Here is a 24,098-nt window from a genome sequence, read left to right as displayed (position 1 = left end):
ATGCCTTCATTGCCTCGCTGAACATGGGTAAAAGCATTATACTAGGGGCATACCGTGTAAGCACGCGTTCTACCCCGTAGGAAATATAGCGGCAGCGGATAAAGCACTCCAAAAGATGCTCAGTTTGTTGGCAACAAAAAATCCGATGCAATATTCGGCGTCTTATCTGTGGATTATAGTCCGAAAGCGGATTTATATACCTGTATCCGCATGACCAACATACGCCGGGGTTGAAGGCAGATTACCTATGTATCAAGACTTGAAGCCTGAATTGGTAAGCAAACAACTATGATTGCGGAATCGCTTTTCCCAAGAGTATGGGATAAATGATTGCTAAAAAGCAATGTTTTATCTTGTGTAGATGAACTAAATTGTGAAATTCTCAACTTCAAAGTGAAATGTCGATGCTATTTCCTCTCAAGCCGGAGGCAGCCAATGCTGCCACCTTTAGAGATGATTTGTTTATTTCTGTCATTGCTCTCCTAGTAAAAGCTTCCCAAGTACTGTATTGCGTGATTTGGTGAATTGTATTCGTGGTTTCCGGTTCTACACCAACTCGATATGTTTTAAGTCCTACTAGCTACTTCCAGAATCCCACGCATATGCCCCCAGCCCCTTTATTCTGAAGACTGCTGCAGCCGTCATCATTATTTCCCTTCCCTGCACTTCCGACACGGTACTAATACGCCGTGACAAGTGACTGCTAGCTATCTTTGAGTGTGGGATTCATTGGCTGTACGGAACGAGCACCAACTCGGGCTACGAGATACGGCCGATCGTCACGTAATAGACTTTGGAATTGCGTCGGCGATCTCCTAGAGAATACAGTTCAATCTCACCAAGACGATTAAAAACGAGCGAAATAAGGGGGCCTTTTGGGTCGCCAAGACGTTTGAGACTATGCCTCGACGTCATGAGCTACCTGGTGCCATTCTCCCTCCTTTCCCCCCTCTCGGAGAGGGCGGTCTCGGCGCCCCGTGATAAGGAGACATGAAGATTGCCAGAATCTGTTCTCACAACGCATTTCTTTGGAAACACAGACGTTCCATCTATGTCTTCTCACTTCGTCCGACGGGCATATCACGAAGTTTGGCATGTTTACCATATCCTACCGCAATCTTACAGTCAGGGGCTACCAGTGGGTCATCAGCAAAGAACAGTCTCTCGTGATGCTCTCTCTCAACGAATAATGCCGTAGTATGCCAATGTTGATAGCATTATCGTGATTCGTTCGCCGTCATTCGTGGATATATCTTCGACTTAAGAGGGTCCGGCTCAGCATATTGATTTATTATCATATCGACAGTAGCATAATACCACTGGATCAGCGTTTTATTCTCTCTGCCAGTGACATCCCAAATGACTTTACCTCTTGTGCAGGACCGGTTCAGCAAGATTTATCAAGTTGTAGTTCCGTGGTTGTCGCCATGCGAGGCATCAAAGATGCAACACATGATATGATCAATCCACGTGTGATTTCCTGTATCTCCGTTGCTACCCCGTCTCTTCATCATATATGCCAGACTTCCCTGATCTGCCATTGCCAGAGAAGCTCTACTTGCTCATCTATGCACTGGCTGTTTGGAGAAGTCGATGGGTTATAGCCGAGCGGCTCAGAACGGTCTGGAAGCTACTACAGCCGGAGGTCGGTCGGTATCGGCCGGGACGAGTCCGCTCCTTATTGCGCCTTATTATTTGCAGTATTTGTCGTAGGATATACATGAGGCACTAATAAAGTAGGCGTTGAGGAGGAACAATGCTTCGGTAGGTTTGGAAACGCGATTTGTCTATTGTTATTGTAAATATTCATTGCCTCGTTAAGATGTCGTCTCTATCGTATATGCAAGTTCTCCTTTTTTTCGACTTCGAGTCTCATAAATCTGGGACTGGATCAACTTTCTTGACAACCCTGGCTGGCGAACCAATCGCAACGGAAAAGTCGGGGATCGATCTGGTGACGACACTGCCTGCCCCTATTGTGCATCCCTTTCCAATCGTCAAGCCCGGCATGATGGTGGTGTTGCCTCCGATCCAACAATCATCCCCAATGGTGACGCTGCCGCCGTACTCGATTCCGCTGCGGCGCGATTGGACTCCGGTCTCGTGTGTTGCACCAAATATTGACACATTGGGGCCGAATAGAACGCGGTTGCCGATTGTGACCATTCCGCAGTCAAGAATCACCAGACTGAAGCCACACAAACACAGGCTAGAGTCAGTTTTCAGCAGCGAAGCGTTACTATTGGTTTTGCGTACTTGAAATTGGCATAAAAGTTGTCTCCAATCGATGTGTTACAGCCATAGTCGATGTTGAAGGGCGTCTCGACGAAGGGGTTCGTGCCGATCTTGCCCAGCATCTCGTTCAGGAGCCTCTCCCTCTCGGCCACTAGGGTGTCATTCGTGGCGTCGTCGGGGAAATAGGTGTTGTACTTGTGCATGAGCCTCCGAGCCCGAAATCTTCCCTCGATGAGCTCTGGAGCTTGAGAGTTGTAACTGTAAAGCAGAAATTAAAATCCGGGTGTTCACTCGGCGGTGGCAAAGAAGGAGAGGGGATGGGATTATTTACAGCATCCCTGATATCATCTTTTCGTAATCCTCACACCACGGGATGTGGGTGAGAGTCTTTGCGTGCTCAATCGCAGCCGGGTCTTTTTCCGTGCTAGCCATGACAACGAAGAACGATTTTAATTGCAAAGTTAAAAATCACCGCCAGTTGGCCGGGCTATGAGAAAGGTCTAAGGGAGAAGAGGGGAGAAGTCTAGTTCGACAAGAGTCCTCCGCAGTAATATACCAAATCTCTCTTATGCCGGCGAGGACAAACGTGTTCATAGTCCATGTCGTTTGCCCGAGCTCAGCGGCGGGGGTATTTGGAGCCAGTCAGCAACACCCTTTCCCCCTTCCCACCCCCTCTCATACCCGTTAATCTCTAGGATGCTATAGTGAAAATGGATCATTAAACTGGATGTTGACAGTGTCCGAAGAACAACCGCTAGCAGAAGGAGGCTACGAATCCTTAGTACTACATGAACATGGAAGCCAGTGTAACGGGAATACCATCTCAGCTTTCGGCCGATCCGGCTACTCCCCACCAACTGTTACTGTGGGGATCCGCAGAGACCGTTTTGAGATGAATTTCACTTGTTATACGAAGCACGGGGTTCCCGTCCACTATGAGCGTCCCTTGTAAATCGCGCTACAGGCACTTGGCAGCATACATGTGCTTGTGCTTGTGCTCGTAGCATCAGTGCTTCATTGCTGAAAGGCTGCTGCTTGTGCCAGGGCTGAGCCGCAGTACGACCACGGTCCGTGTAGCTTGTCCTCCCCTTGCCAGTCGTCCGTCAGCCCTTCTCCGGCCGGCCTACGGCTGAGCCAGCTCAACAGCTCGCTGTGCCGCGCGCCCAAAGTCCGATTCGACATGGAGCCCAAGCCTGGCATCCGCGAGCTGTCACAACGCGCTACGAGTTAGTCATTTGTCATAAAAGTGCGGTGAAACAAGGGGGGAAAGCATATCCGCCGGGACCAATCTGCTGGTTCTTGTACTCACCAGCTTCAATCCTTCCGTCGAGTTGGTTCCCTGAAGCCGCACGACAAGTGGGACGGCCAGGGTCATCTCCTGCGCGGCTCCAATGATGGATTCGGCAATCATGTCGCACCTAGTGATTCCTTCACAGTGTCAGTTGCGCTTCTGATAACATGGGGCGTCTCCAAGCACACCTCCGTAGATATTGATCAATATCGCTTTTACCCGCTCGTCTCCCATGACGATTCCGAGAGCTTGTATCATCGTCTCCTTGGTCGCCTGACCCCCGGCATCTAAGAAATTAGCACTTGCCCCGCCGTGAAGCCCAATTGCATCGTTTGTTGCCATCGCGAGACCTGCTCCGTTGACAATGTTTCCAATGTTGCCTTCCATTTTAATATACACCAGGCCGTGTTGTTCTGCCCTGATCTCATCGTGCACCTCTTGAGTCGTATCGCGCAGGCCAAACATGTCTGGCTGCCGCTTTGCAGCATCATCGTCCACCACAAGCGTGGCATCGAGGCAGGTGAAGAGTCCCGTGTTTAGTCTTGCGAGGGAGCTTATTTCCAGCAATGTGACGTCCTTTTCTCGGAATATTTTGTACAAATTGGTCAGAATATGGCCGATGTTTGTCTCTTCCGCGCTTCCAGCTCCGAGAAATCGGGAAATTCGCGATATCAGATCCTCAGTGATGCCTTCGGAGAAGCCAAAGGTGAATGAAGACCCCCTCTTGCGGAGACTTCGAAGTACCGTTGCATCTTGGCCAGAGTTGTCGTCGTGTTTGGAAATGATAACTACTGGACAGTAATTCTCTCTGTCAATTGTCATAGCCAAGTGCCACTGCTCTTGGTGGACCAGGCTTTCGGAGACCAGGACTTGGTTTACAGTCAAGGAACGGTAGCGGATAGTGTCTGAGACGGCTTGGCGGCTGAGCATCCTCGTAGCCAGAGTCAGTCCTTGTTCTGGATTCTCAACTGTCTGAACCCCTCCTCTCAGCCCATCCTCAAAAAGGAGTTTGTCCGGGTGCCCACATAGAACCTGAGCTCGAAAAATGCAGCTTGCACCTAAACTCTTTACTGCATTCTGAGCTTCAAGAGGTGTCCGCACTAATATCCCGCGAGGAACTGGAATTTCGTGCTAACAGTTTGTTCTTGTAAGCCTTTAGTAATCACTTGGGCATACCAGCCAACGCACAGCTCTGAGTATGTCTTGAGTCTGATAGCCATGTAAGGTGAGGCACCTCAGCTGCTTCATAGGCGAAGATCGAGAATGTCTAGTCTATCCCCAGCGTAATCTTAGTCACTAAGCCCACAATCAAATTCTGCGCAAAAAGGAGAGAAGCTAGTTGAGTTGTGATAGTACCAGACCTTTGACAGTCGAGTCAGGACCCCCGCCCGGATCATCGTGGCCTGACAGAAGCTCATTGGAGCTCCTGATGAGATTCGCTTATTGTTGATAAAAGCTCAGTCGCCCCTTTATTCAATAGAGTAAAGGTTACGTTCATCCGAAATAGTTGAAGTGAATGCAATCTTTTGAAAACAAACTGGAACAGTTGGCGTCTTCTCCTGCAGAATAGATCAAGGTGTGCGTCTCCAATAAGCAAGTAGCCGACTTCCGCCTGATCAGATGCCACCTTACCGGGCACGGGGTACATTCTACCGAATGTCCCGGCCTCACAAAGTATGGGCTCTGCCACGGAGGTCCCCACAAGCTATTTGTTAGCTAAGCTCTGAGGCTTAGAGAAATTGGGTACAGCGGATTCCCGCTTGGAACATGGCCCACTGTCGACGTGACATTACGGCTTAGCGGTATGAAGCATGTATGGACTGAAAACACGGCAAACGGAGTACAACGGAATAGATTTCAATATACTGAAAATACAAGAATTCATATAACTTTCAGGTGCCATGATTCATCAAAATGATTCATTCTATTCAGCTTATTATTTGACCCACCATCAATTCAGATTTGAATAAACTTGTCAAGTAAAGCAAACTGTTATTTCTCTCTATGTCTTTTTGATAATCGAGGCTTTCATGATGGTAACTCCATTCTTTTCCGCTGCCACTTCGAATACTTTGCTGTTAGTAGTTTCCGTTATGTCTAGTGTTTGTATCTGATACTCCTCGCCTCCGTAAACTGGTGACATGGCCCTATATATGATTTCATCGGGGCCTGTGCCCTCTCCGTGGAAATCTCTCCAGTAGTCTAGCAAGTTGATTACATTCAGAGGCCCGTGGACCACGACGCCAGGGTGACCCTCGGCACTACGAGTCCAATCTTCATTGTAATGAATCTTGTGACCATTGAACGTCAGTGCAGAGAATCGGAAAAGGCCAACGGGTGACCACGACAGTTTCCGTATAGGAAAAGCTGTAAGCAAGGGGTTAGCCGAACCAAGCGTCGTATAAACCCAGCTTTGACAAATACACGCCATACTCACCGTTGCTATCATTTACTACATCGGAAAGAGAAGACACGGCCAGGATGTTGCCGTCGACGCTCCTCAGCGCTACGCCCTCTCGAGCACCAGAATGTAGCACTGGGCGAAATACCCATGACCGTGTATCGACCAATGCCAATCCTTGTGATCCATACATCTTCTTCTCTACTTCGACAAGTACCATCTCACCGGCGGACCTGCTCGCCTTCGCCACCGCACTAATCAGCTTGGTATGCTCCTCCGCTTCCTCTCCGACTCTCAGGGGGTTGTTTTTTTCAAACTTCATATGACCACCTGCCCACATCCTCCTTGTAAAAGGGGCGGGGGCGTTGAACGTCCGGTCACTCCCGTCAGCACCAAGTTCAGCTTCGAGATCGTCAGGCGTGAAGTAAACAAGGTGGTAAGCAGGGGGGACTGGTGTGCCAGCAGGGACATTCACCCGCCGCGTGTCGTGGCCGTTGAGGACTGGTCGGCCGAGCATTATTGCAAGCTTTTGTACTTGATTCGGGTCGATGTATTGGCTGCGCTTGGTGACTTTATGCGCAAAGTACTCTATCAAATGAGACGCTGCTTCGGCAGCTGTTTTGATATGCGGAGCTGGGGTTGTTGATACATGACGGATTGTCCGAGAAAACAGCTGTTTTGCAGGTCTCACCCGGTTCTGTAGTCCTCTCATAGCGTCTGTGCTTTGTAGATATTCGGATGATGCGGCAAGTTGGCTCTTCGATTGTAAGATACAGCTATCAAAAACAATAGCTCTCTCAGGGTGACCGGCATCTGTTGATTTCGCTGCAAGTGTTGAGCTTTTTTACTATTTCACGCCTGAGGTGTTTACAAATTGATATTCGGTTGAGATTGATTGACACGACCGGCTACTTAGTTTTCTGGAGATGCCGACTCTAGTTGAAAATTACCCCAATTTCAACCACTTTGCAATAAGCTTACAGCGGCCGACTATCCCACTAACCAACACCAGCTGCTAGCTGCTTAAAGCCGGGGATATTCAATGTTGGCTAATTGCATTTATTTTATCGTGCGTAAACGACCTTGAAGATTGCTTGCGCTAATAACTGCTCAAAATTGTGTAAGCGGTCTTGGTATATACTTCGTTAAAACAAGATTAACGGCGAATTTGTTCAATCATCACGGATACCTATATCAAAGCTTCATCATCCTCGGGTGACACTGATGTTACTCTCTTCACTCTTCACTCCACACTTATAGTCGTAGTGCAGAACCGTCGGTCATGTAAAAGGAGGTTGAAACATTGCACAGACCCTCTTGCCCCTAGACGTAGCCCTCCCATACCTACTCTATATGGCATTATATTCGCTCGGGCTCAAAGCCGCCGCTTCGAGGCTCTCAGTAACGCCGTCAGCTGGTATGTGCTGTCGTTGAATGTCGAATTAGGGGACGGCATTCCCGCATGCGCATGCGACAATGGCGGGGATAACGCGGTGAGTGCGTAGCAAGACTCTGATAACTGTACGGAGCTCATGTGGTAACAATGGCATCATGAGCTAGCGACATCTCTGTGCCAGATCGCATGAAGATACATTTTGGGAAAAACTTACGCAGCCCCAGCAAGCGAGCCCTGGTGCAGGCAGATCTAAATTAGCCCTGGGGATTTGGACCAGTCACCGCTAGATCTAGAACCTTGACATGCGCAAGTAAGCAACAGTAGCTCGGCCAACGACTGACACACGCGTTAGCTCCCGAAATGCTGGCTGTCTGTTGTGGGGATTAAGTGCCTATTCACGGAGTACGGAGTAAGAAACACCACGGCTTCGGTACTACTCTAATAAGCTGCCTGACATCATCGTCTGCCGGTATGAAATCTTATTATGTATGCCAGAATTACAGTCCAGGGGCTTCCCACGGGGGAGACGGCGTTGTAATTAAGGGGGGTTACCGGGCGTTGGAGAGAGGAGAGACCCAAGTTGCTGGTGCTGCTCTTTAGTAGCCTGTCATGAGCATACAATAATTTCCATATAGGGTCACGTACCGTATGATTGGTTTTGAAGCGAGGGCTGACGCTGAAACAGTACATTACAGCCATTCGACAAAAGCGGTTCAGACGACAGGACGCGGAGCCACCTTGTCGGTAAGTAGTTGCGAGCGGCGCATCGCAGATGCAGCAGATGCTACATGGAACCATGCAAACACGGTGGGATTAGCTCTGTATTTATAGAACATTGGGTACACATGCATAAAACGCCATTGTTAGTGAGTCTGGCCACACCCACTTGCAGCGACTCTATTACGAAAGCACATGTAACGTCAAATCAACAACAACGACAATACGGTGGTGTTTGAGGCAGGGATTTAATCCTCCGAGCCTACGCTTAACAGACGGAGTTTCCCCGGGCGTAACAAGAAATACAAGACCGATTCCAGTCGCGCGGAGTCACTACATTTGGAGAATTCCATCACTGAAATTTTGAGCACAGTACACCCACAACGGGCAAGTCGTCGTGTGCCTTGGGAAGCACTTTGTTCGTTAAACCACCAAATTCAGAGGTGTTATGAACAATAAATTCAAATATCATTACCACTGCAGCTCTGAATAACACTGCGAGCAAAGTGATGAGCAGGTCATATCACTAATTGCTTCATTAATAGCGTGCGCGCCGCTCCGCATTCAAGAGCCAATCTGCGATGTCGGACCGGTGACGGATGTGGCTCTGTAGATCAACTAGGCATTTATCATAAAGCATGTTGAGCTTAACATATATATGAAATGACAGACTTGTCTTCCGCGTGCCATGATTCCCGTCGTCGATTGTTAACTGTCACACTCACTGCCCACCGTAGCATGACAAAATGGCTTACCCTACTATTCAAGAAGAACATGAATTGAGTCGCGTCCTTGAAAATGCGCAACATGGCCGAGAAGAAGACTCTGAAGATCCAATACAAAGACCACAAACACTGCCTCCAGCTGACCATGGCCGCGCCGCCTATCTCGCTCTTGCATGCTGCACCATTGCACAAGCTCCAATTTGGGGTATTACAACCTTTGTCTTGTCACCGTGTTGAATACTAATAGGGTATGACAGGATACTCTGTCTCCTTCGGCATCTTTCAAGAATACTATAGCGATCCCATGCACGGCATAGATGCTTCTGCTGGAGCCATCGCCACTGTGGGGTCCATGCAAATGGGCATCATGTATCTCCTGATGCCTGTCATATTCGTGATACTGAACAAATATCCACATCTCCGGCGTTGGTGTGGTCCTGCTGGACTTTTGATCACAATGACAAGCTTGTCTGCCTCTGCTTTCGTCAGCAGCATCGTGGGCTTAATCGCCACCCAAGGCGCACTCTATTCAATTGGCTGTGGACTTCTCTTCAGCCCCATCTCTCTCTATATGGACGAGTGGTTCATTCAACGAAAGGGACTCGCCTACGGGATCATGTGGTCGGGCAAATCGTCAGTTGGCGTAGCCATGCCTTTCGTCTTCAGCAGCTTGCTACGCCGCTTTGGTCTTCGCGCAACCATCCTTTCGTGGACGATAGCTTCTGCAATTCTGATATTGCCGACGCTCTTTTTTCTCAAGCCCCGTATTCCACTATCATCTACATCTCGTTCCCGGCCCCTTTCGTTTGCGTTTCTCCGCCATGCTTCGTTTTGGATGATGCAAATTGGAATCATCGTCCAATCTCTCGGCTATCTCATGCCAAGCACGTATCTGGCCAGCTACGCCTCTGCCATTGGTCTTTCTTCCGTAACGGGTCCGATTTTGCTTGCATTATTCTCTACGGCATCGGTGCCTGGATCATTGGTTCATGGCTGGTTGGGAGATAAGCTTTCAGCGACTAAAGTAATCCTCCTTTCATCCTTTGGAAGTGCCCTCCCTGTTTTTCTTCTCTGGGGACTTGGCCATCAAATTAGTACCATGGTTGTTTTCGTCGTTCTTTATGGCTTCTTTGCTGGAGGGTTTAGTTCCACCTGGTCAAGTATGCTGCACGAGATCAAACGAGATGATGGAGCTGCAGAATCCTCTCTTATCTTTGGTCTTCTATTGGGAGGTCGAGGACTCGGATATATCCTTGGTGGGCCGATCAGTGGCTCGCTTTTGTCTATAAAGGGGGCTATTGCAGAGGAACCATTGGGTTACGCCACCAAGTACGGTCCCATGATTCTCTGCACCGGTATTACTGCCGTCATGGGAGCCTGGGCTCCTTTATGGAAGGGTGCGAAAATCGTCGGCAAAGAGGCATTTACATCTTGCTCCCATATATTCACTGCAGACTAAAGAGTAAGAGGACTATGCGACGCCATTACAAGAGAGTATTTACACTGGTACTACCGGCTTCATAAGTTGCATAAAGGCAAGGCTTTGGTGGTACACAAAGTTGGCTGTACATTCTTTGACAAGGCTTCTTCTAATTCGCCGTTTTCTCCGTGTTTCTCGACAAACCCCCAAGCATCTGACTTCGATAGATTCAGGCGGGTACTACTAATAAGTGCCATTAGCTATGAAAGCTCTTTTTATGGTTTTGAAAACACCAATCGTTCGTTCACTGTGCCTTTAATCCCGGGTCTCGTCTCCATCAACAGGTTGACTTGATTATAGAGCCTGGTTTATGCGTAATACACAGTATCAAGAATTTCTACAAATTAGACATTTTTCCTGTCACTTCTGAAGATGGGCCCGCGTAAACTACGATATTGATCGCTTTCTGATCTAACATCTAATTCGTATTTTATAAGGTAACCCAATCACTCACTAGTATCAGATTGAAGACATGAAGTTGAAGTAGCAAGAGTTTAGCAAGGCAGCAACATATTTCAGCAGTTACACCCGTTTTGAACTACCTTCGTCGTTGACATTGCTCTGTATACTAGCGAGTGCATAAAGTCCTGTCCGCGATAGCCAAAAGCTGACGCGTGTCCACTAGCAACTCGTTCCGGTGGTTTGCACACACACCATGACCTACTCGGTTATATCTCCTAGCTATCGATAAAGCAGCCACCCAGCCTTCAGGGAAATCGATAACTCTACGGTACCTGCAAACAGATAACACTAATGCATCAACATGGGGGGGAGGGTGGATCTATGAGCTAGATTTGCTGTTGGTTGAGTTCCCTGAGTTTATTATTCTCCGTACGGTTCCGTGCTGGAGCAAGGGTAGTGTGGGGAAGATACCTCTAATTTGTCCAAACAGTGCCGGCAAATGGGAAACAGTAACAGTTGCTGAAACAGCAAATCTCTCTTCAACCGTGCATAGAAATCTTTCGAAGAAGTTCGGTGGTCTTTGTCAATTACAGAGGCGACAATGTAAGCAGTTAATAATATTTGCTTGCAGTTGAGGAATATTTGAAGAAAAATGACTCTGAGATAAGAGGGATTGCTTACTCTTATCTCATGGATAACCCGTATGACAAGTTCGCTCTTATTTCAAAATAGAGAGCACTATCTTATCATTGATTAGTGAATATGTCAAGTGAGGGTATGTTCATATAATTACGTTCGACTTCCTGCTGACAAGCAAGTCACACCTCAACGGCAGATTACCGCAACTAGCTGAAACTCGTTGTATTTGAAGACGATGTATATGTCGAGCTATTGAGCCTCGTGACTATCTTTAAGCCGCTTAACACACAGCAAAAGGCAAGACACTCTAAACGGCTAATGGGATCATCTGATAACTTAGTGTTGGTGGAAAGGGCTTAGACTATATTTTGCCAGTGCTTCTTTATATAAATCTCGGCCTTTAAATACGCAGTTGACTACCTCACCGCATTGTGTACCTACCCTAAGTAGGTTATTCCATCCCTGCAGTCCAATAGAGATTTGCGAGATAAAGACGGCATGTTGTTCGCCATAACAGGTCATGACGGTGCTTCTCCTTGTTGAATACAACGATTGAAACCGTCGAAGGAGTGTTAGATCTGGGGCCATGAATGAGATGGAGAGACTCGCCTTACTCAAACTAATACAACAACTAACATGACTAACTGTATTATATTCTCAAGTCATCTTTTCTACGGCCGGCTTAAAAATGGATCTGAACCACAAGAATAGTCTAACATGCAAGTATTGATAGTTCCATCAAGAAGAGCTTATTATTAAGTATGTAATTTACTCTGATTTATGTCAATCACATTAATGTTTCGCCACATAGCAACCGCCATGAAACCACCAGCCCACACTACCATTGCTATAGCCAACAGCTTCCCTTGGGTATCTTCATAAGCATGCTGAATGGCGAGGCGTGTCTCAGAACCAACTGGATATGAGAGCTGGGTAGATAGATCCGCATAAATTTTGGCCACATTTGGAAGGTCTTCTATAGGAACAAACTCCATTAGCTTCCTGCGGAAAATGTTCTGCCAAATTGTTGATGCAATGGTTAAACCAATTGCTCCTCCAATATTACCAAATAGCCCTAACACAGCCAGACAAACAGCAGCGTCATGATTAGGGGCAGCAGCCAGAATTGCAACTTCATCACAAACCATGATGATACCAGCAGCGACGGAAATGAAAATCTGAGACACAATTATGTATCCAACTCCACTTTCGCTATTTTCGTAATATGACATTGAGAATAAACCCAACAGACTCAATGGAATTCCTACATAGATGCACACTGGCTTGAAACGCCCAGTCAGGTGAATTAGGGCGCCGACAGCGATGGCGCTCACCACTGAAAAGACAGTATACAACTGCACCACATAGCTTGCGTTTTCGATGCTGAGGTTGTTCACAACTTGAAGATACGAGCTAAAGAAGCTGTTCCAGCACCAGAAGCTAATAAATAAAGTGGAGGATAGAATGCAAGCACCCAACACGGTACGATCAAGAAAAATTGAATAAGACACGAAGGTGATGGTCGCATAATATCTCTCCCACACCGCAAACAAGATGATAAGAAGACTTCCAGTAACTGAGAATGCAACAGCATATATCGAATTCCAGCCTTGTAGCGCGTACAGGTTAAGCGACACAAGAAGCAGTGCAACACCTGTTGATAAGAGAACAAGGCCTACAGCATCGAACTGCCGAAAATAGTGGACAAGTGTTCGTAGAGGACTCCGACCATTGTCACTCTCACTTTCACACCTATGGGGCATGCTCATTTTCCTGGTTTTGAGGTGACTCAATAACAGGAAGAAAAGTGGGAGAGTGATAGACGGCACGAGAACCGAAAACGATCCAAATGCCCAACGCCAGCCTGGGCCGTTCATAAATCTTGAGGATATGGGGCCGGAAAGCCAAGGTGTAATAAGATTTGGCGAGCTAACTATGGCTTGTACCAGACCCCTGTTGCGCATCGAAGAAGTGTCGGCGACAAGTACGGTCAGGGAATATAGAATACCACTGTTTCCAATGGTTTGGAAGACTTGAGCAGTGGCATAGCCTTGAACACTGTTGCAAGTACTCGTCATAATGAGACCACTCGTAGCGAGAATGATGCAGAAAAATAGTCCGTAAGCCCGGCCAAAGATGTCAAGGACTTTGGCAAGAGTGAGGTTGGTGACACCACCAATCACACTACTTAGAATGCCAACAGTGGGCGTAAAAGAATGCTGGGCAAAGGTGGAAGTGACATAGGGTGTCAGAATTCCGGTGGTAGCTGATAAAATTCCTTCGACGAAATAGGTGAGCCAAATCGCTATGTAGGCGAGTACCAGAGCACTCGTCTTCCATGGCACAACCACGGCCTCGAAGTCCTCAAAATCCGTGTCAATATCAGAAGGCGCGGAATATTCGTCATCACTATGAACAACGAAACCGTCGTGATTGACGTTATCACAAGTATTATTGAGGAGATTGGCATTCTCATCGTCGGGAAAAACAGTTTGAGTTAGATGACCGACGGGAGGGGGAGGCTGTGACCCCATGACTTGCCAATAGAAAGGGAATTTGGGTGGACTTGTACAGATTGAGAGACAGTGAAATTACAAAGAAAGTGTGAAAATATACAATGACTGATATTCGATGCTTTGGTTACGTTTTATTCGGCCAATTTTGCAATTCAGCCATTAATTCTTCTTCCCGAAACAATGAGCCATTATGGGAAAATTGGCGCATAATGGTAGTACTCGTATAGACATACCGAACTAGTGTTAATGATCCTTGCAGAGCAAGTTTGCCATTAAACTTGCTCATTTGACAGTCGTTATTATGTAGCTCAGCCCCGGTGACCTATAATAACTTGCTCAACTTGCAAGGGCATGAAGAGGATTATCTACGTACAAATCCAGAAATGGGAAGTCATCTCTCGTGATGAAGAGTAGGAGATTGATACTTGATGTACACTTAAACAAAGCAAACAAAGGTGTATATATGATTTATTGAAAGACTGAAAAATATGCGATGTTATCATAGTTATGCATTGTATTAAGTGGCAGTATAGTGCCAGTTTGCATACGCATACGCCCGAGGGCTGGCATTAAAGAGCTACAATCAACACGTAAAGTCCAGTTTCAAGATAAGAATTTACTTTAATAAGCTACGTACATGAACACCACGTACATTTAATGGCCGGTGCCGACAGGGGTTGCATACTTTGTAAACTCCTCATCGTCCATCAGCATTTCCAGCTCTTCAGGGTGAGTACCCATGACCAACTCCACGCCTCCATCCTTTGTCATCGGAAAGATGACCAAGAATCTAAACCGTCCATTTCCACGCTCAAGCTGTGGCCGCATAGACTCCGGGGAACCTCCGTTGGCGAAGAATTGGTCTCCAAAGCATATCTCACTGGTTTGGAATAGCATCATGTTGGAAATCATAGCATGCATATGTTCAAGTCCCATATTGGCTGTTGAGAACCTGGTGTGGTCTGGGAGTGATTGCAAAATTGAAAATGCATCATGAACGATCGAGGGTGTAATGCTCCTAGCAGATTGACGAAGCAAGTACGCAACATCCCCTATGCTGGTCTCCGGAGAACAGAGTGTCTCGACTGACATACTGGACCGATTCAAGATGAGCAAGCTGCCCGTGTATGTTGAAGGCAACAAAGAGGAAAAATACGGGCGACCATCAGTAGGTAACTCAAGAATGGATATGTCGTCAGCCCCAAAGGTCTCTTTGCGGATTTCTTTAGCCACGCGATACCGCGCCTTGATGGCACTGCGCCAGAAGAACGCTTGCACAATGTCGCTGATAGAGCATGTCACCCCCTTAGCCTTGGCATCAGGGGCGCTGTCTTGCTTCAACTCTTCCAATTTTTCCGGCGAAATTAAAAATAAAGTCGTGTTCAAGCTTCTCTCAGCGCGTGGTAATGGCCAAATAGGATGGAGAGTGAAGTTGAGCTGAGGCAAGTGAGCTCTTTCTTTTGAACCTTGCGTGGAAAGTAAGTTCTCCTCTTTGACCGTTTTCGCCGCCTCGTTTGTAGCCAAGATACCACCAGTCTGGGTTTCATCATCGTCTGGAGGGAAGAATGGTAGATACCCCCATGTACGTGGATCAATTTCACGAAGTGGTCGATCCCATCCCTCTTGTTCGTGAATGATCTCCGGTAAGCTGTGGTTGAAGCTTTCGGGGTCATACCATTGACATGTTGCTGCGTCGTTGCCTTGCAAATATCTACAATTTTCGGCCCAAGCCTTAATAGCAATCATGGCTCCAACGCCATCAAGGCAACAATGATTCAAGTCAACTGCTAGAATGCAACCGCCAGAGACAAAGTTAGCCTGGCCGACAAAAATATCGGCGGGCATCTTCGGGAATGGATCGTCTCGTAAGACAAGGCCGTCTTTAAAAGCAGACGGTGGGAAGCCCGCATCTCGGAGCTCGTCAAACGGCGGGAGAGTATTGGAGAGATCCTTGTAGACTAGACGATTTCGTACAGAGGCTGCCATAGAATCGGGCGGGATAGTAACACAGAGGTTTCCTCTAGTATAACCAATGTCTTGCTCAGAAGAGTTCATAATTTTGCCACTCAGGGCTGGAATCAAGTCGAATGTACGATTGAGGCCTTCTTGTAGGTTGGCGAAGACTTGGTCGTAACCAACACCTTGATGTAGAGAGAAATAGAAGACCAAACCCATGCCGTGGTTAGGATTGACATAGTCAAAGGCATTCAGTCGAAATGATTGTCGCGCCTTGTGTTTGGCAATTGTAGCCTTTAGCTGAGCTATATCACTTTCCATAGGCTTTTCTAGCCTGCTTGCTTCGATCTCCATCTTCTCTTGAGCTACCAGACGTAAAATAGCTGAGGCAAGACTGCCAATACTTGAATTGGCATAGACGTGACGAGGAGCAATCTGTTCACCCAACCCCGTAGCTGCTCTGATTGCTCTGATTGCTGCAAAAACGCCGAGAGAGTCCAGTCCAAGATCAAATAAATTCGTATCTGGTGATGCTGTTCGGATCATAGGGAGCGAAGAAGCGAGGATTTCACGAATGCCGCTCTGAACTGACTCAGCCGAATCCATATCGAAGGGGTAACCATAGCAAATATCGTCATTGCGAGAGCTGTAAAAACGCTCAACAAAGTCGGCGTAGAGTGCGAGTGTAGCAGATCTCTTTACAGTACCCTTATCTGTACGAATGAAAGGCTTGTTGGGTTCTGAAAAGGTGACAAAATCCCTAAGAAGTTGGTCTTTGTGTCGGGAGACGGAGTTGGCCTTCTTCACGACTTCCCAGATGCTATCGATGAGGTCGTCAGGTTTATTCGACGGGTCTTTTAACTCGATTAGTAGACCTGCTTGAGGTTTCCCAGTTCCGAAAATAAGACAACTCTCAATGGCAGGATGTGTGGCGATTAAAGCTTCTGTTTCCAAGGGCGTTATCTTATACCCATTGGACAAGACGACAAGATCATCGCTTCGCCCTGTAAAAGACCACAGATATGGTTTCGTTGGGTGTCTCACATATAAATCCTTAAAGTTGATCGACTCCTTCTTTGGGAAAGTGTGAAATATGCCCTGGAATAGAGGCCAATGTTCGTTTCGATGCACCCAATGCTCGTATGTGTTCTCTTCGATTTCTTTGAATTCGAAACCAGAATACGGGTGGAAGCAGAACCAGAACCAGTCTTCTCTCGATGTGATGAGGTTGCCAATAAATAGACCCTCCGTGGTGCCCGTTAGGTTCAACACTCTGATGGTATCATTTACTTTTCCAGCGCTGATGGGGCTGATGGGGCCGCCAGAGGCACATATAAATTTGGACCCGCTCAACTTGGAAAGGACTTCAGGTGTTTCTCCCAGCTCGTCCACAAGAGACGGTACCATGCTCCAAATGTCAATCTTGGCATTCTCTGCGAGTGTTTCCACAAGGTTGATGTTGGGAAGAACACCCCTAGGTCCTAAGATACAGTGCAAATCGAAAAGAGCGGGCATCAGGATATCCATGATAATACCGGCTCCCTGTGGTCACTGTAGTTAGCAAATTTGGCTCCTCTCTATCTAACTAAAGATAAGGCAAAGCAAATGACGTACATGACTCATTGGAAATGATGAATATATCGTATCGCGTGGCTTCCAGTCCGATGTCCACGGAAGCAAATCGTCGTAGCCTTTGGCAGGGGGTAGCAATCGCACTGCGTCCATGGTACCAATCAAGCTGTGAGACCAAGGGATAGGCTTCGGCACTCCCGTTGACCCAGAAGTATGAAGATAGCAGAAGGGGTCGTTCATGGCTTCCTCAAATGTTTTGGTGTACGGAAAAGGCTTGACAGTGTCAATGCTCAGCAACTCTTTGATCTCGGGCAACTGCAGAAGGTTCAAGCGGCGTTTCTCAAGGATTTCATTGACTAAAGAAACCGGCGGCACATCTGCAGCATTAACCCAAATATTGCAGTTAACTGATTCAAGGACGGCAAGCGCCCCCTCGAGGTTATTTTTTGGCGATAGGAACAACGCCTGCCAGAGAAATTTCGTCCTTATTAGTACAATACTACTAACGTATTAAAATAGTGACATGTGTGAAAATACCTACAGCATATCCAACCTTGACACAGGCGTATGCCAACAAAACGTATCGCAAATCATCTTGGCAAGTTGTATAGTTAGTATTACCAGTTCATAATAAACGTTCTCGATCATGTAAAGTTTTACTCACGAGGGCCGATATATCCAACTGGTTGAACCGAATCAGGCTTGCCAACAAGGCTGTTAAGCCACCAAGCAGTTTTATCGACGGCCTTGCTGAAAATGCGAGCAGATATGCGGTCAAAATTGAGTGTATCGCCGGAGAGCGTTGCCAAGGAGAAAACAATACGTTCTGGCTCAACAACTGCTACCTTGTCTATAATTTGAGGTAGAAGTCTTCTCCCATATGGTATTTGAGCAGGTTCGAGATCTCCCGGTAACAGGACAATGTTAGACCCATCCTCTATAGCAACTTCCTGGAAGCTTGATGTGAAGCTTAGGGGCGAGGAAGTTTCTGAAGCAAAACCTACGCTGCTGAGCATATTGGCACGAGGCGAAAACACCGGAGAGTTACTGCATGAGGCGGCACTGGGAGAAACCAGAGTAGGTGTTGACGCTTCGCTAAAGTATTCGATGGCGTTTCGTGGTCTAGCTTCTTGGAGGTAGCTTGCTGATGTCTCGCCAATATTGAGTCCACCACGCTGCAACGGCTTCTCCTTGAAATAACTAGGCCTACCGGCTTCATAAATGAGCTCCAGTCTGTCATCTTTGCTGAATTCGGCCATCGGAGCGCTAATCCACTCTCCATCGGCTAGTTTGGCGACGCTGCAATGCCAGGGGGTCGTGTAACCTGTTTTGGTGTTGAGCAAACATATCCAAAGCTTGTCTACACCCACTGATTCGTGGATTGAGAGTCGCAAGTGATTGGGAAAGGCGTTTTTTATTGCGCGCGTAAATGCCTAGTAATGATTAACAGACTGAACATCACTTAGTAGAGAAGGGTGGTTGTTCCGCTTACATCTCCTCGAAGTAACATCTGTTTAGCAAGAAATTTGCAATCTCTCTTATATTCGTTGGCAGTTCGATTTACTCCTCGAGGAAATATATGCTTTAAATCTGACTCCAAGAATCTTTTGTATCCGAGGTATGTCAATTTTGTGTCGGGATTTGTGGCAATCTCGTGGTCGATATCTAGGTCGGGCCGGCCATGCTGATTAAGAAGCAAGCGGCGGAAAGTGGTACAGTTCGCAACGTAGATGATCTCAGTCATCTTTTCAGGCACGGGAAAGTCGAGCAGGTCTTTCATTCGAGCAAAGTTGACGTAGTTGAACTTCTTTTCGGTAGCCATATGGCGTAGAGCCTCTCCATAAGCCCACGTATCTTGATCAGATATACAGAGCAGGTCTGTTAGTGTCATAATTCACAAGCTGGTTAGCAGTAACTCCAAGTATGATAAGCCCTATCGGAACATTTTGTGGATAACAGCGTACCGTTGTATGTAATGCCATCTGATATAATGGTAACTTCAGCACCAGGTGCGTATACCTCCTGTATACGCACACACATTGTATTCAGTCTTTCCAGTGCTAGCTCTTCAGCCTTATCAGGCAAGCTGCCTAGGACTTTGTAAACCTTATTTGCGGATTTGAATGGGAATGCCGGCAGACATGTCTGTATTCGAGTCTCCGTTTCGACGAATTTCTCTATAATTGACATGAAATTGTCTACGCCTCTCTCTAGGCGTTCTTTTGAATCATCGAACTTGTTAAGAGCATACTCGAAAATAATGTCTAAAATGCGGCGAGATATCTTCTGGACTCTGTTCCCTGTTTTGGAAGCGTTGATCAAGGAGTTGTGGACGTTGCGTGCAGCATCGTCACTTATGGGCTTTGCCTCCATGATACCTAGATTAGGTAGATGTCGGGAAAAAATATGTTGTATGAGTTGTTCAAGAGATGATGATCAACTACAGTCGTTGAGCATAAAGACGTACGGCTAGTTCTGTGCCGGGAGTTGAAGCAACTGATGACAATATGTATCGGGGGTGTTGCAAAGAGCTCATCATCGCGTACTACTAAATACTCCTTTCCTTGGCATCACCTTCTGAGCACATTTTACAAGGAAGCCTCCCATGGAGTCTCGGGTGAATACGCAACGAAGGCCTGAAGCAAGACTCTTCAGTCGTATCGCTCCACTGATATCGTGACGATGGAAACGACGGGGCTGGTGGGCATAATCGGGCGGGTCAGCACTAGTGTTTATTCAGCTCTTGCCGTCTGTCTAGGATTAGAGCATATTTGAGGCAGAAATCCGCATCCGCATCTGCACGTACAAGCAAGCTAGACGACAAGTCTGTCCAGGTGAATCAGAGTGAGAAGGTTATGTACAAGAATGCTTCAGCATGGCTCAAATAATGACTTTTATTTCTAAGCATTCTGAATTTCCTTTTCTGTGAATTATGAGCAATATGTCTGGTATTCAGCAACTAAAGAAGTTACGGCCACTAGGTAGTTCAACCGAGATCCAGAACAAACACGATGAGATGTTGCATATCTCTAACCCTTTACTTTAGGCAAACTCGAGCAAGTATCTGCATCTTGCCACCACCTAGGATTCTTCAACAATGTCGGTCTCTCGGCCCACTACCAAGTCCCGAGGTCCTTTTCTCTGGCTGCATCCGACTTACGTGGACTTGTCTACGCTGCGGCTGGAGATGTGATTAGCAAGCATCCTGTATTATTCGCCATACCTGTCGACGAAGACAGCCCCAATGCCTATTTTGCCTCTCTTCCCTCAATTGATCTCAATAAGAGTATCGAATTCCTCACACGTTCCCAGCCTTTGGATACCCTCATCGAAGGACAAGACGAAGAACTTGATGCCATCCTCGAATACCAGCACAATACTAACTTTAAAGAAAATTATGGAATAGCGCCATTCTGGCGTTTAATTATCCTCCAAGACGCTGGAGGAGATATGAATTTTACGGCATCATTCATCTACCACCACGCCATTGGCGATGGCATCTCTGGCCTGGTGTTCCACAATACATTCCTCGATGCATTAGAGATATTTTCGTCTCATCTTTCATCTGGTCTCCAGAGTAAGGAGATAATTACACCAGCGGAAGATGTTCAAATTCTACCAGCTCTCGGCGAACTACACCCTCTGCCGATTGACCCAAACCCCTCATCCCATTCTGCGACAAATCTGAACGAGTGGACTGGCAACCCCATCCGCTGCCCTTGTAAGTCTCTCTGGACATCTCTTCACATCTCATCACGCATCTCCAAATCTTTCTTTTGCAAATGCAAAGACAATGGACTCTCTGTAGCATCTGCTGTATCATCTACCATTGCCACGGCCCTATTTCGTATACTTCCGCCTGACGTTGAAAGTCTTACGTGTATCATTCCCGTCAACTTACGGCCCTGGCTCCAACTATCTGGTGAGAGCACTAAAGCTGCTATGGGCAGTTACATTGATGCCACCAGAGTACAATTCACACGGCCTGGCAAACACTCTGGGGATTATGGCTTGGGAAACGATATATGGTCTGGTGCTCGGCAAGCATCAAAAAGAATTAGACTTTACCTCGACAACGTCTCGCCTTCTGGAGAGCCTTATACGGCTGTTTCAGTATTGGAGACTGTTCCAGATATATCGGCCATCTTCACCTCGATTGTTGGAAAATCTCGCGACGCAGCGTTTGAAGTAACAAACGTTGGGCTTTTCTCTTCCACGGCTACGTCTGAGAGGAAGGCCGATCCTTGTTGGCAAGTGGGAAAAGTTCTGCTCAGTCGAAGTTCTTTAGTGTCAGGTGCTGCAATCACTATTAATATCGCTACTGGAGGAGATGGATCAATGACAGTGGGGTTTAGCTGGCAAGAAGGCGTTGTTGAGGATGGTCTTGTAGGAAAAGTCATCCAAGAGGTCAAGGAATTTTTTGAAGACAATTGTTAAAAGAGGTGTGGGAGAACCGGCCTCTCCTTCAGCAATAACAGAGTTTGAATGGTGAACAACGCCTATGCTCGGTTTCGGTTTCGACCTTATCATTATTGCTTTACCGTAATGGATGTCACTGCCTCAAAGTATTAAGATGTTGCAGATATTTATTCTCGAAATCATGGCATTCCATGAGAATCCATCAAAATTGAAGTAGCTGTAGGCCGTTCATTGCGCCTGATAAGCCAGATCACAAAAGCACTGGTCAGTTTCAGCGCGTGAGTCAACGGAATCTCATATACAGGAAGCAGCGGAGTTTTCACAATTATGTTGGCGGGGACGGTTTAAGCGCTGAAAATCGTACTATAAGTAGGTACTAAGTTGTACAAAAGGCACAGCATCTTCTTTTTGTACCTACCTCTTACATGCCCAAAACCAGAGCAGCAGAAAAGACTTCATTTCTCAAAGAGGATACCCCCAGACTTTCATCATTTACTATCAAGGCTTCCTGAAATGGCGCAAAACCCCCTAAGCTATCCGTTTCCATACTCTCAGGCGGCACAGCTGGATTCTAGGATTAAAATTCCACGACCAGCTATCGATCCCACACTAGCGCCCGTCGCCGATTCGTTTCTTCTCCCCGAGGAGATAGATCTCCAACTAATGCGTGGTATCACTACCGTTGGGGAAGAGTGCAATAATCCTGCAGATACTATTATAACAAACGCAGTGCATATGAAGCATACCGAGTATCACACTCTTGGTTCTAATGGCAATAATGTGACACTTTCTATCTTTACGCCGAAGAATCCAACTTCGAATGTTCTGCCAGCCTTATACCATATACACGGAGGAGGGATGGTTGCAGGTGATCGCTTTTCTGGAGTTGCCGAGCTGCTGGACATCATCAAAGGTATCGAGTGTGTCATCATATCTGTCGAGTATCGCCTTGCTCCGGAGACCCAAGCTCCAGGAGCAGCAGAAGATTGTTACGCTGGGCTCATCTGGACATCTGAGAACGCGATCGCCATTGGTATTGACCCGGCTAAGATTGTTACCTGGGGTGTTTCCGGCGGAGCAGCCCTAGCAGCCGCCATATGCCTGATGGCTAGGGATAGAAAGCTTCCCGCGATTCCCATGAAAGGCCAGATGCTTCTATCTCCCATGCTGGATGATCGTTGTGACAGTATCTCGGACCAACAATTTGAATATGGTAGTCCTTGGTGCGGTATCACAAATCGCATGGCATGGGACTATGTTATTGGGGAAGACAGGGGTAGCAACAAAGTATCGCAGTATCAGTCGCCGTCTCGAGCAGAAGACTTGTCAAACCTCCCATGCACTTACATCGACGCCGCAGAGTGCGAAGTATTTCGCGATCCTGCCGTGTCCTTTGCCACCAATATGTGGCGCTGTGGTTCAACTTGTGAATTGCACATCTGGCCAGGGGCTTTCCATTTGTTTGACGGAATAGATAACCCCAATGTGCCACTTATTCACGCTGCAGTCTCTGCGAAAAGAACTTGGATGGAACGAATCTTGCTCTGCTAGAGCAGACTCTCTAGATGGCAAAAAAGCACTATAATCATCATAATTCGAAACTGGCTAGCACTTATGCTTATGCTTAGGTAGTTATGCCAACATGCCCGGTAGTTATCAAAACTCACTAACTCTGTCAATTTTCATTAACTCTTTCAATTTTCATTATGCAAATGAAAAGTTCTACTTTGAAGCTCTGCGGCCAATACACATCTATACAAAGTGATCGTTTATCAAGACGGTTTCGTTGTCATTACACCTCCACTATGTTTGGTATCATTCGCCTACAGCAGATTTTTAATGAAACGAGGAGGACGAAGAACGCTAAAATTTGATGCCTTGATTGTCCTGCATACCAAGCGCAATGAGCGAGTTAAATTGAGCTAGTTTTACTGGCGAACCATAATACAAGGGTTGGAAAACACGTGAGGAGAGAATACAAATTGCATACGATGTATCATTTGACGACAATTAGTAGAGATAGGGAGCACGCGAGGTAGATTGAGCTAATTATCATTGGTGAAGCTGTATACAGGGATTGGATTACAGTATGCAAAAGATAATAAGGAAGCACGTAATACGAATGGAGAAGTTAAATGTAGAGATACGGAGTTACACAGAGCGTAATTACTAACTCCAGATAGAAAATGATAGAAGTGCCTATTAATTGGTTGAATATTAACACATAGAAACTAATATTATAGTCATTGGTTTATGACTTTTTCCGTCTTGTATACCTTCTCCTATAACAAGGGTTAGAAAACGATCTGATAACTCAATGCTTATTGTTCTTCCCTCTTCCTTCTCTCT

The 24,098-nt window shown here is 46.7% G+C and overlaps 7 protein-coding genes across 7 annotated transcripts; 3 read left to right on the top strand and 4 right to left on the bottom strand.

The window, feature by feature from the left end:
* Window positions 1-1,872: 1,872 nt before the first annotated feature.
* Window positions 1,873-4,456, bottom strand: Triagg1_2741 (uncharacterized protein; the record flags this gene model as incomplete). The annotated part of the gene is made up of 6 exons (XM_062896956.1): window positions 1,873-2,209; window positions 2,257-2,493; window positions 2,917-2,934; window positions 3,363-3,442; window positions 3,545-3,663; window positions 3,715-4,456. The coding sequence occupies 6 exons, from the start codon at window positions 4,454-4,456 to the stop codon at window positions 1,873-1,875; spliced, it is 1,533 nt and encodes a 510-aa protein (XP_062758358.1).
* A 1,072-nt stretch (window positions 4,457-5,528) lies between these two features.
* Triagg1_2740 (uncharacterized protein) lies at window positions 5,529-6,639 on the bottom strand (the record flags this gene model as incomplete). Its single annotated transcript, XM_062896955.1, has 2 exons — window positions 5,529-5,893; window positions 5,964-6,639. The coding sequence occupies 2 exons, from the start codon at window positions 6,637-6,639 to the stop codon at window positions 5,529-5,531; spliced, it is 1,041 nt and encodes a 346-aa protein (XP_062758357.1).
* Window positions 6,640-8,847: 2,208 nt separating this feature from the next.
* Triagg1_2739 (uncharacterized protein) lies at window positions 8,848-10,224 on the top strand (the record flags this gene model as incomplete). The annotated part of the gene is made up of 2 exons (XM_062896954.1): window positions 8,848-8,970; window positions 9,013-10,224. The coding sequence occupies 2 exons, from the start codon at window positions 8,848-8,850 to the stop codon at window positions 10,222-10,224; spliced, it is 1,335 nt and encodes a 444-aa protein (XP_062758356.1).
* A 1,817-nt stretch (window positions 10,225-12,041) lies between these two features.
* Window positions 12,042-13,820, bottom strand: Triagg1_2738 (uncharacterized protein; the record flags this gene model as incomplete). Its single annotated transcript, XM_062896952.1, has 1 exon — window positions 12,042-13,820. One exon carries the CDS (start codon window positions 13,818-13,820, stop codon window positions 12,042-12,044), a length of 1,779 nt encoding a protein of 592 aa, XP_062758355.1.
* A 636-nt stretch (window positions 13,821-14,456) lies between these two features.
* On the bottom strand, window positions 14,457-19,703 carry Triagg1_2737 (uncharacterized protein; the record flags this gene model as incomplete). The annotated part of the gene is made up of 6 exons (XM_062896951.1): window positions 14,457-17,300; window positions 17,373-17,795; window positions 17,872-17,924; window positions 17,995-18,763; window positions 18,823-19,208; window positions 19,295-19,703. 6 exons carry the CDS (start codon window positions 19,701-19,703, stop codon window positions 14,457-14,459), a joined length of 4,884 nt encoding a protein of 1,627 aa, XP_062758354.1.
* A 568-nt stretch (window positions 19,704-20,271) lies between these two features.
* Window positions 20,272-21,767, top strand: Triagg1_2736 (uncharacterized protein; the record flags this gene model as incomplete). Its single annotated transcript, XM_062896950.1, has 3 exons — window positions 20,272-20,311; window positions 20,377-21,051; window positions 21,139-21,767. The coding sequence occupies 3 exons, from the start codon at window positions 20,272-20,274 to the stop codon at window positions 21,765-21,767; spliced, it is 1,344 nt and encodes a 447-aa protein (XP_062758353.1).
* Window positions 21,768-22,262: 495 nt separating this feature from the next.
* Triagg1_2735 (uncharacterized protein) lies at window positions 22,263-23,300 on the top strand (the record flags this gene model as incomplete). Its single annotated transcript, XM_062896949.1, has 1 exon — window positions 22,263-23,300. The coding sequence occupies one exon, from the start codon at window positions 22,263-22,265 to the stop codon at window positions 23,298-23,300; it is 1,038 nt and encodes a 345-aa protein (XP_062758352.1).
* Window positions 23,301-24,098: the final 798 nt, after the last annotated feature.

This window comes from Trichoderma aggressivum, assembly GCF_033847375.1.
Source record: "Trichoderma aggressivum f. europaeum strain CBS 100526 chromosome Unknown scaffold_007, whole genome shotgun sequence".
Classification (NCBI taxonomy): domain Eukaryota; kingdom Fungi; phylum Ascomycota; class Sordariomycetes; order Hypocreales; family Hypocreaceae; genus Trichoderma; species Trichoderma aggressivum.
Note: the sequence above shows the minus strand (reverse complement) of the source record. Positions and strands in the feature narration are given on the sequence as shown.